Below are 12,803 nucleotides of genomic sequence, written 5' to 3'. Positions count from 1 at the left end.
AGGAGGAGAAAGAAGAAGAAGAAGAAGAAGAAGAAGAAGAAGAAGAAGAAGAAGAAGAAGAAGAAGAAGAAGAAGAAGAAGAAGAATGCTGAAAGGAGTTGGAGGTATGAAATACTTTTAAGATCAAACATGGATATTCAGAATTTGGAGATTCCTTGCTAGTTTTAAGATTTGCTTTAGTGTTCCATTCTCTTACTATGCTGCCTTCCTCCCTTTTGGAATGAAAAGGTATATTCTTTGCCATTGTGCATTGCAAGTGTGTGATCTGCCTTTTTATTTTGATTTTACCATAGGTTATAATTAAGAAATCACTTTGAGGGTCAGAAGAGACTAAAATTTCAACTTTTAAACAGCATCGAGACTGTGATATGATATGAGGACATTTAAAGTTACACTGAATACATTGTTTTAGCATTATGGTACCTAAGTCAGGGTTACTATTGCTGTGAAGACATCATAACCATGGATACTTCAATAAAGAAAACATTTAATTGGGGCTGACTTACAGTTTTAGAGGTTTAGTTCATTATCATCATGGCAACATGCAGGCAGATCTGGTATCTGAGAGTTCTACATCCATATCCACAGGCAATAGGAAGAGAGAGAGAGAATGGATATCAATTGGGGTCAGTTTTAAGTTTCAAAAACTGGGTTGAACTTTTGAAACCCAAAGCCGACCCCAATTTATATGCTTCCTCCAGAAAAGTTACAACTACTCTTAAAAGGTCACACCTAACAGTACCTTTCCGTGTGGGCCTTTGGAGGCCACTTTCATTCAAATCACAACACATAGCTACAAGCCTATGTTTTCCAGGTAGTTTGTTGTGGTAATATCAATGACAATTTCCCCCATAGGCTCATATATTTGAATGCTTAGACATTAGGGAGTGGTGTTACTTGAGAGGGATTAGGATGTGTTACCTTGTTGGAGTATGAGCAGCCTTGTTGGCCTTTTTGAAAAAAGTGTGTCATTGTGGATGAAATTTGGGGTTTCCAAATTTCAAACTAAGTCTAGTGGTTCCCTCTTCCTGTTGTCTGTAGAATCAGATGTAGGATTCTCAGCTAACATGTCCACCTGCTTGAGACCATGCTTCCCAACATGAGGATAATGTACTATAGCCCTGAAACTGTTAGCAATCCCCAATTAAATGCTTTTCTTTATAAAAGTTGCAGTGGTCATAGTGTCTCTTCACAGCAATTGAATACTTATGAAAGAACCAAGAATGAGACAAATCTAATGATAAAAATTTACTTATCATCTATTTTCATGATTCTAATGAATGATAATTATTTCTTTTATAACTTGTTCAGAGATCTTTGGTCAGTGAACCATTTCTTTGTAATTTCATTTTGTGAGAATCATAGGAAACACTGCTGTGTCATGAAAGGCTTTGATATATGTGCACACTGTGAATGGCCTAATTGGGGCAATTAATATGTCTTTAACACATACGTGTTTATCTTGCTAAATTATAATCAATAAGTTCATTAATAATTATGATAAGCCTCTATAAAACTTAATGCAGCAACAAATATGGAAATGGCTGTTGGAACAATTCGTTTTCTAATAACAGCAGAACACTAAGGGTACCAGTTCTGTTTGACCTGAGACTGGCAGCAGGCTTCTTATCTCTTTTAGTAACCAAGATGACTTACAGCAATCCTATCAAGTTACTAATATAAACTTTATAGATAGGTTAATATTTCAACAAAACAAATATATTAATAAGAATAAAATTTAGGAAAATAGAAAATGTAGCTAGCAAAGTAATATATTTGTGATCAACAACTAATTGTGAAGTGCAAAGATAAAAAATACCATTCTTATGATTGTTGGGGTGAGTTTTAACAACGTGGTTCTTTTCTAGAGAGTTGCATCACAAAAGTCAACAACAAGTATTTAGTAATTTAGTAGATGTACAATATGTTTGTATTCAGTTACAAGTGAAATGCAGTGAATTAAATTTCTTTGCTCCTAGGTTTGGCTATTTGTCCTATATTTCTGATACATTTGACTTCATCTTTTTTCTCTCATTTTACTTACAAAACCCCTGTCCTTCAATTATCCCAAGTTTCCCAGAACATTTCTCACTTACATTGTCCCATACATCCTTGCATACATCATAGAACTATGCAGAGGAAAGGAGAAGAAGAACCACTCACTAAATCCTTGTGGTTATCTGATTTAGATGTTGTCTTATTGGTATGCCATTTTATACTTATACCATACAAAGCAAGTAAATCATTTCACCTTCCCAAGTTCCTTTGTTATTCTATACCATATTTTCACATCATATGATCTATACTATTATACATCGTTTTCCAGTGCCCAGCAAAATACCATATCATGCATTGCTGTAGCCCCAATACTAAAATGATGTCTGAATAATAATAAATTTTTAAATAAAAATCTTTGAATGATTAAACTTCCCTGAATAATAAAACATTAAGGAAGCACCAATATTTTGAAAATACCTTAACATAAACAAAAGATGAATATGAGTAAAATAAAGGTATAATTTATACATAAAACACAGGAAGAAGAAATCATCTATAAAAGTAAAGAATATCATGAAAATAAAATGAAAAAGTTTACCTGGAATTTACGGAAAGCTAATACAAATAAGAGTTTGGGTCACTTTGAACAGATGAGGTGCCTGTATATGCAAATTTAAATGAGCACCTTTAATCAACAGGAAGAAACATGGTCAATGCATGGAAACAGAAAATGAGTGTCATCTGTCCATAGGTGTAGATGATGAGCTGAGCAGGCCTGCTTTTCCTTCCACTCGGCTCCCGCATGGTTAGCTTTACTCCCGAAATAACAACACACAATTGTATTCATTTAAATACTGCCTGGCCCATTAGTTTCATCCTCTTATTGGTTAATTTCCACATCTTGATTAACCCAAATTTCTAATAATCTGTGTAGCACCACGAGGTGGTGCTTACCAGGAAAGATTCAGCATGTCTAAGCTGGCAGCTGGCTCCAAAGCGGCTGCCCTGGAGAGGAGAGGCATGGTGTCTGCCTAACTTCCCTTCTTCCCAGCATTCTGTTCTATTTACTCCACCTACCTAATTTTCTGTTCTATCAAAGGGCCAAGGCAGTTTCTTTATTAACCAATGAAAGTAACACATAGACAGATGACCCTCCCACATCACATAGGGAGATGGCCGAGGTAGGCAATGGAGGTTTAATTCAGGTTTAAGTGTGATCTGCTGGTCTGAAAAACATTAGACTATACACAGGTAGTTTCATAAGACAAACAGTGAGAAGGTGATTATTCCATAACTATGCATATCTGTATTCATTTTCTAGTTCAGTAATTTTTGCAAATATGAAAATTTGTGGACACTGGATATGGAATATGTACCTGTAATATAAATGTATTTTTACATAAAAGACATGGTACTCATAGCAACTAAAATTTTATTATCCACTTTATAAGTAATTTTATTAAATATCCATATGTATTTATGAATTACAGTATAATTTTATTATATATAGGCATATGTATAGTAGCAAAATTGTCTTTTAAATACATTAATTTTCATTTAAATTTATTTTAGAACTCAAATAGTTACATGCATGATGTATGTTTATACATGTGCATAGGCATATACCTATATATCTCTCTTCATTTCACAGGCAATAACCAACATTCATATGTATTCTAGGGTCCTTAGCAGTCTTTCCTTTTTATTTTTTGTTTTTGTTTTTTGAAACAGGGTTTCTCTGTAGCTTTGGAGCCTGTCCTGGAACTAGCTCTTGTACATCAGGCTGGCCTCGAACACACAGATATCTATCTCCCTCTGCCTCCTGAGTGCTGGGATTAAAGGCATGTGCCACCACCACCGGGCCTTTTGCAGTCTTTCTATTGTCTCTCATGAATCTTCAAGATTAGAGCCGTCATTCTAGTCAAGGAGAACCATCAAATGAATGAGATTAGAATGACAATGCAAGGCCTATGAAATGGAGGACCTGAGGATAAAGGTGGAAGACACCTTGGAAAAGATCTCCATTTACAAGTTTCAGAAGAGATTGCATTCTGACAAAGTGATAGACAGTGGGGAGGAATATTTACAAAGAACTGTGATGGGTATTATTTAGCTTTCAAGGAAACCACAAACATTAATCCCATGGTATCCTAATTAAGATTCCTATTTTTGTGACAAAACACCATAATTAAAGGCAAGTTGGGAAGGAAAGGGTTTATTTGTCTTACAAATACCTATTGCTGTTCATTATTAAAGAAAGTCAAGACAGAATAGGACCTGGAGGCAGGAGCTGGTGCAGAGGCCATGGAGGTGTCCTGTTTACTGACTTGCTCTTCATGAATTATTCATTCTGCTTTTTTATAGGACCCATGGCCAACAACACAGGCCTGGCACCACCAACATGGGAGGGGGCCTCCCTGATCTGTAGCTGATTAAGAAAATACGTTACAGTTGGATCTTCTAAGTATATTTCTCAGTTGATGTTCTCTTCTTTCAGATAAGGGTTAGCCACTACACATGGTATAAGGATAAGAAGGGTGAGTCCACCCAAATGTTCTATTTACAATAAGAAAATTAATACCTGTTCCAAGTCAGGAAAAGATAAAAAGTAATATAATTAAGAGCAGGGTTATTCTGTTCTGACCACCATTCTCTATAACATGTCAATGGGCCCTGCACTTGTTTTCCTCTAAGTATTTCTATATCTCTTTTGAAAAGATCCCAAGACACTTTTTCAAGGTCATCTGCAGTATCAGTAAGAGAAGTTACAGGTATTCCTTGTTCACATATAGTATAAGTTTTATAAAATTTAAATTGTGAATTTTAATAAATATTTTTTAATAAATATGAGAAAATTATATGAAACACAAAGGTTAAAATCCATACAAATTAATCACTGTTTCCCAGGAAAACTAATTTTTTAAATAGATTACTGAGTAATAGAATTCATTAAAATGATCTGTTTGGCTCCCAAAAAAATCAACACTGACACATGCAAATATTTTCAAAAACCACTCAGCAAATCATGTATCTGAGGGCTGGTTTACATTTGTGCAGTAAGAACTTGACATCATTGAGGGAGCACTGAGGGTGAGCATTTTCCAGAAGAAGTGCTCGCCAGAATCAAGGAGAGAGGTGCATTAGCCACCTCTCCTCCTATGAAAAAACTATAACTAGCTAAACCAGATGTGAGGGAGGGATTAATTTAAAAGTCCCAGATGAATCTTCAAAGGTTTAGTGAAAATTTTATCTTAAATTCTCTCATACAAGTCTCTTTGCTCACCCAGTTCTCTTAAGCTTTGACACAGTCTTGTGTACTTTTCCATTCATCTTGCTGGCTTCATTCAAAAGAGGTTGTGCTATTTTCCTGAGAAATATTTATAAAATCCTTAGGAAATGAGAAAAAAAGGATGGTTTATGAACTATTTTGTTTTAAATGAGAACCACAAGAGTGCACTGTTTTCTACACACGATGAAATTTTGTTAAGTGTGCAATTATTTCCCTAATTGAAATACAATTACCTTAGGAGAACACAATGCTTTTTCCATGATCAAGCACACACATAAATGACATGAGAAAGGGATACGGCCTGAAAGTTGGTTACATGGTGATTTAGACACTTTCTATACTCATTTGTTGAAGAATAATCATATTATATTCTCCTCTTACAAATACTATTTGTGCAAGATAGAAATTCATTTAGGGATTCTATTAGCTTTTATTGCCAGGCTTTTATACATTTTAATTTGGATATACATTTTAATTTTATTATATATATATTTTATTATATCCATAGTATCTTTTTTTACATTATTAGTAAATGGAAATAGTTATTAGAACATAAGGCAGCTACTGATACAATTGAACATAAGAAACACCTTAAGCATTTTTAAGCTAGAGCATTTTAGTTCACCCTACTGTGTTCATTCTTGTATAATTATACATCTCCTGGTTTGTCTCCTGTAATTCACAATTTCTTCCTGCTGCTTAATCGCAGGCTTCAGCAAGCACATTTTAGTGGGAGAAAGACTGAGTGTGATTTTTCTGTGAATCGTTTATTTATTGTGTGCATTAAAGCGATGATTACCCTCAAGGGGAAAAATGAGGGTCTTTATATGCAAGAGTAGAGATAAGAGATGGGTTTCAAACACATGCAAAATTCAGATTCATTTCTATAGGAGGAAATCACAAGGGTATTAATCATCAATATATCTGTAGACTTCACACCAATCATTTTAATGAAGAAAATATAGCAGATTTCAATATTATATCTTAATTGTAAGAAAGAGCTAGTATCAAGCTGATAACTCCAGCACTGAGAGGTTTGTGTGGTTCATGAAAATTCACCAAATAAGGGCAATGTTAGTTCTTGTTAAACTAAATAATAAATAATGAGATACAACATTGCATTTCTAACAGGCTTTGGAGTTTTGACAGATAAATTGCTACTTATAATCTTTCTGCTTTTTAAATGAAAAATAAGCATGATTTGACTAAAGAAAAAGTTGCTAATAACTGTGGAATGGTAAACAGTCAGTGACAGGCCATTTGGAACCACTGGTTATATTTACTTTGCACAACAGAACAGATAAAGTGTGAAAGTTTCACTTACTAGAGAGAGATGCAACTGGGAAGGTTTTCATGCAAGTATATTTGCCATGAGACAGTTTTATTGCCAGTCTTTTCTTCTCAGCTAAATCCTGAGGGTTTGGGCTCCATAATCATCTGTGTCGTGTACTTGCTTTTATTCCTTCTAAGTGAGAATCAGCTCCTCTAGGAGGATTTCAGATGCCTCCTTTTAACCCTTTGAAATGTAGTCCTTTGTGAAATATGTTACAAACATGCTCTGGACCAAGAAGTTTGTCAGTGCAGACTGTTAAATATTCACTTTGCTGTTCACAAGTAAGTATCCCTCATCTATTCTGTACTACTTTCTGTCCCTTGAGATTTGGTAATTGAAACTGGAGACATGAATAGAAGTTTTACACTGGCTTCCCAAACCTTTCAATAGACTTCCAAGAAAGAAAAATCTATCAGTCATAGAGAAGGGAAGAGCTGTCCAGCTCTCTGTATGAATGAAGGCTGCTGAGCTAGGCTGAAACTGTATTGGATCTGTTTCTCTGTTGATTTTGTAAACCTTCTAAGGGTTACCATAGTAACAAGCAAATTATTCCCTCTCCCCTAACATCTTTCAAGCATGTAACAGCGATAAAGACAAAGGTTAGGGTTAAAAGAGTTACAGGATCTTTCTCACCACCAGCATCTCTCGGAAGGAGTCACAATTAGTCTTTGAAAAAATCTAGTATATTTTTCATACCACAGTCACAAGAAAAAGTTGGGTCAGCATCTACTTACATCTCTGATGTCTGCGTTTGCTCCTATACATGGTCATTCTGAAAAAGGAAATGCCGACTTTCTAAGAAGTAATTGATTTGATCACGGAGACAAAGAGACGGGTTCTGCTCCTGCTTTTCAGTGAGGCTGTTGTTCACTGACAGAAGGTAACCAGCAATCACATAGTGAAAGCCAGGGCAATACCATTCTCGTAAAATTACAGGGATGTGCCACTGCCTGGAACCACTCTGTCCAATGCAAATCTACCAGAAAACATTATAATTTTCTACCCCTCCCAATCAATATTAGCTAAGTTCTCTAATAAGATATAGACCATTAGCGTGGTGTGCTCAAAGCAAAGTTGAATTAAGAACAGATTCATGCAGTTAGCAGGAATAGTAAAGCTAAAAATTAAAGTGTAAAGCGTGAAAATTCTTGTTTGGTATTTTCAAATATTAAACAAGTATCATATGAATTTACAGAACCTTTGGCCACTCCAAAAATACTGAATTTTGAATTTTGTTATGAAATTCTACTTAATCTTTTTCTTCTCTGCGCCCTCATGAAGTTTGCATATTTAATTACTGAAGCAGTTATCAGTTACCATGTTGTCTATTTCCTTAAAAAGTATGCACTTTGACAGCAAAGCAGAACTGCATGCTTAGCAATTGAACCAAAAAGGAGGGTACACAGTTGGACCTCTAACTGAGAGAGTACATAACCCATACCGAGGTGAAACCTTACCTAAACATGTTTCATGATTTCCAGAAGGAGAGGATGGAAACTGTGACTTCATATTCAGAGATATGATAGGTGCCCATATTCTATTCAGAGAACAATATTGGGCACCCAACTCACACATTGTGCCCAACCCAGATATTCTTGAGTGTTAGGTGCTGTAACATCACTCTCAAGCGTTTTCATTCTTTCTTTTTTCTTTTTTCTCCATTTCTAGTCCAGCAACACCCACACACAACAGTGGAGCATTTGTAGATAATAAGACATCTAGATTATATGTTAAGTTCCCCTTCCTTCAGAGCAGCAGAGGTAGCCATGTTCAGCTACCAAAATTCTCTTTTAATTAGAATTGGTAGTCAGGGAAAACATAGTTGTGACCCTCAATAGATGGATGATTGAGTGTAAAGTTAATTTTATACTATAGCAATTATTGTATTTCATAATTAGACATGTCATGAATGTCATCCAATAATTTTCAATATTTTATACAACATCCTCCACGTTTGAATAACTACGCTCCTCAGCAAGGATGCTAGAGATCCTTACGAAGAAAAGTTGCAATCATCCCCTATTTAAGTATTCTTGTATAGTTTAACATGTGTTGCATTACCCTTTTTCCGATTAGTTTTCTCATTAAAATTAGCAATCACCTGTGATCATCCACTTTATCTTTTCTTTTGACACTTTTGTTCCTCATTACATAACTTTGTTTTCTTTAGCAAAGAATATCAAGAGTTCAGGCTAGCAGCTGCCACAGAGAACTTCAATAAATACTTGCATAATATATAAATTTTAATAAACTATAAAGTCCATATAATTATAAATTATCATTGAAGTCATAAAATATGAAAACATATGTGTAGTTATTTTATTAATTAAAACATTTCTTCATATCTATGCTTTGTTTCCTTGGCTAAATTAAATGTTCTCTTATTGTATTAAATTATTTATATTTAGAGCTGTGAAGTTTCAGCTTAGCTCTACTGAAACAAATTCATATCTAGTAGACAGTGAGTCCTCTAAGAAAGTCATTACTCCTTTCTTAGATACAATATCATGTAGATGACAGACCATAAAACTGCTTTAATCCAGCAAAATTAGAAAATACTTTCCCAATATGTGCATGGTATGGAGAAAAAGAGAGGTAATGGTTGTTAAGTGGTGATAGACTAATGTTATAAAAACACAGATGTCTATAATTCCAGCATTGTTAAAGGATTATAAATAATAAAATTATACATTTCCTCTCCTTACAAAATTAGTTCTCCATTCGCAATCATTTCTAAAAGTTGAACATGTTTATACAGACCACACAATTTATTTAGGTTTACCATATATGAACAGCAACTCATCCTGCCATCGTCACAGCTATTAAAGTAAATTGTCTGTCGTGTACTCACCTATGACTGACATCCCTTATCAGGCAATACTTGCAGCATCATAGACTTTCTCAGACTGCATAGAGGAACTGCATCTTATCAATCCTTTCTAGTGTTACTTTGCTCACATCAGAGAATACAGTCCCTACAGTCTTGAGTTTTATTGTTGAGACTGATGGCTGATGGCTTGAATATTGGAAGGCTTTGACTATAGGAATTGGGCACCTCAGATATACTTGAGAAGCATCCACTTTGGCATAGTTATAAGGATCAGGGGACAGAAAGTCAGATAGAAATGAGAGCATTTAGTCTTCTAAAAGTAACCAAGCAATGTATATATCCGCCCCCCCCCCGTGTGTGTGTGTGTGTGTGTGTGTGTGTGTGAGAGAGAGAGAGAGAGAGAGAGAGAGAGAGAGAGAGAGAGAGAGAGAGAGAGAGAGAGATCAATACACAGAGAGACCAGAGAATGCATCTTGGAGACAAACATACTTTTTCAAGCTTTTCTGTTGCCTAGATAATACTATTCCAGATTTGTAAGCAAGGCTTCCATAGCAAGGTAAGAAGTACACTGTCCATCTGACAGAAAGTTTTATTGGGAACTACATCTATAAGAATTAAGTCTGAGCCGGGCATTGGTGGCACACGCCTTTAAACCCAGCATTCGGGAGGCAGAAGCAGGCGAATCTCTATGAGTGTGAGGCCAGCCTGGTCTACAAGAGCTAGTTCCAGGACAGGAACCAAAAGCTACGGAGAAACCCTGTATCGAAAAAAATAAATAAATAAGTCTGAGTAGTAGAAGTGCTGTGAGTGATTTCTGGTTTCTGGGTCTCTTTGTTGAAGGGCCCTCTGGGAACGTGGAAAGGCACAGAAACCAAGGACACCATGCTTTGTGAAGATCACCAATGAGGGTGAATGCTATCTGGCTGAATAAGAGCTGACAGTGAGAAACTGTGTGGTTCCACTAGATACTAAAAACTGCCCTCTGAATTATGTATTTCTCTTTATTATTGTTGTTGTTGTTTTTAGAGACAGTGATTCTGTATAGCTTTGGAACCTGTCCTGGAACTAGACCAGGCTGGCCTCAAACTCACAGATCTGCTTGCCTCTGCCTCCAGAATGCTAGGATTAAAGGCAGGTATCACCACTGCCTGGCCTAAAGTTTGTATTTCAATTACTGACTCTACTGTTTTGATTGTCACCCTCATTCTCACTTAACATTTCAGAAAAGCGTGACTCAGGTTAAGTTGCACAGACAGTAAAGCATGTGGCCCTGTTTCAATTCTGACTGAACGTTCTTTACAGACAGTTGGATATAGGGTAGAAGGGATATTATCAGAAGCTATGTAGGAAATAAGTGAGATTATACAAAATCTATGGTCAATAACAACTAGCAAAGGCTGTTGAAACAAATGTAATAATTTAAAAAAAAATACTAACAGATCAGGGGACTTTCAAGTTTGGAGTCAGAGTTGATTTGGTTGTGACAGCAAGTCTTCTTAGTTATGATGGAATGTTGACTTTCTCTTTGTACCATATATAAAACACTAAGCATTTCTAGAATTGTAAAAATGCTAGACTATTAGCAAACTCTAACTTTTTATATGTCATAAAATATGAAAAGGTGATTTTCCCCCAAAGTTTCTATGAAATTCAAAACATAGAAAGTTCTAAGAATTTTATCATGACACAAGTCAAACAGAGTGATACTAAACCCAGACATCTTGAAATAAATATGAAAGTTGAAATGATATAAAGTTATGCCATCAAGATCTTTGAGTAGGTGGTTGGCACAAAACTGGTGTCACTTAGGAACTGTTGATGGAAAAACTCAGTGAGAGTGGCATTGATTACCTTAAGCAACTTGGATCATGGACTCCCAGCAGGGATTTAAAATTGGGTTTTTTCAAGTTATCACAGAACATTTCCTCTGGAAAACATTTTTCAAAATGATTTTTCTTAAGTGTCATGTGTTATTTATATCTTAATTCTCCTCTCTTTGGATCTTCTCCAGTTTGAACAGCTACCCACAGCTAACCTTGGTTTTATGACATTCTTATCATGAAAAGACAGGGATGCCAAGCACATATTCTTTGCTTTTCCTTCATCGTCATGCCAGCTGGCCCTGTGGTACCACTCTTCTTATGTCTGACGTGCTCTTTCTTTTTTGAAGTGTCTCTCTGAAAATACAGTTTATGTTAGCCATTGAGACCAGCATTTTATCTGTCCAGATGACAACTAACTGCTGCATTATATTTAATCTGCCTTTTCAAGAACTGAAATCCATGAAAATGCCTAAATTCTCCCATATATATATATTTGAAATATTGGCAAAGTATCCTGGTATTGCATCCATGTCTATTCATGAGAAACCAACTGTTCTGATAGTTGACAATATAAATATATATACACATACATACATATATGCATACTTATCCAATATATATTCCCTTAAGATCAATTTCATACCATATCATCTAGAACATCATTTTTTATACTAAGTTATTCACTGCTTTTGTTTTCAAAGGAGGGTATATAAAACTACCTCAAGTTCCTTTGAAGTTTTCATTTGTAATATTGACTCATATAATACTAATTTTCACAATGAAGTTCTTTTATCTATGACTGTGGTTGAAGTGAAATAAAAAACCAAATCAAGTTTGTATTCCTTAGTTGTTTTTTATTATTATTAAAATTTAAGAACATCTGGAAAAGGCTTTCTTTTGTTTTTAGAAATACATAATTGGATTTTGTGAAGTCTTTCTTTACTTATTTGGACTTTTTTCAGTTCCTTGCTCTCTAACATCAAAGAAGTCTTTGAAATCATTAAGTTTTTAAAGTATTGAATTTTTACAAATATTAAACAAAGCTAAATTATGTCTCCTTTGTAACTAATTATACAATCAGTCTTATTTTCCATGAATCTCATTAATGGCAGTGTTGCCTGAGCCTTTTTCCCTTACAGTTGCTTTCCTCTCTTTGTGTGCTTCTGAGGCAATTTTATTTAAGCTTTATCTCTTTTTTAATCTTATATTTAATTATCAGATTATCATTTTCAATTTATATTCAGATTAATTTGTACCATTTGAAGAGTACTAAAATGTATCTTCTAACTTCATCCTTTAAATATACCCACATATTTAATAAGCAACAGATAATTTGAATAAAATAATATGTATGCATAGTATGTATATTTGAAATTTTATTAAATAATGTTATTGTAATATGAAATAAATAAGCTTTATTTGCATAAATATGTATTTCTTTTAAATGTAATTTTAAGAATTGATGGTTTTATTTGTGCCTAGAAACCAAATATGAGTGAGTACATCCCACATTCCTCTTTTTGGGTCTGG

The 12,803-nt window shown here is 34.8% G+C and overlaps 1 protein-coding gene across 6 annotated transcripts in view; it reads right to left on the bottom strand.

The window, feature by feature from the left end:
• Ralyl (RALY RNA binding protein like) overlaps positions 1-12,803 on the bottom strand; it is a 781,615-nt gene that overhangs the window by 248,074 nt on the left and 520,738 nt on the right. Inside the window, exon 1 of one of the 6 annotated variants that reach the window (XM_005361823.2) lies at positions 7,355-7,510. The exons of the other annotated variants lie outside the window; for them this stretch is intronic. Within the exon in view, the coding sequence (XP_005361880.1) occupies positions 7,355-7,391 (37 nt within the window). The 5' untranslated portion in view covers positions 7,392-7,510. Of the gene's footprint in view, positions 1-7,354; positions 7,511-12,803 lie in introns of those variants that run through there. 6 annotated transcript variants of the gene reach the window in all.

This window comes from Microtus ochrogaster, linkage group LG5 (assembly GCF_000317375.1).
Source record: "Microtus ochrogaster isolate Prairie Vole_2 linkage group LG5, MicOch1.0, whole genome shotgun sequence".
NCBI lineage: Eukaryota > Metazoa > Chordata > Mammalia > Rodentia > Cricetidae > Microtus > Microtus ochrogaster.
The sequence above is the reverse complement of the archived record's forward strand: the minus strand, read 5'-3'. Positions and strand labels throughout refer to the sequence as shown.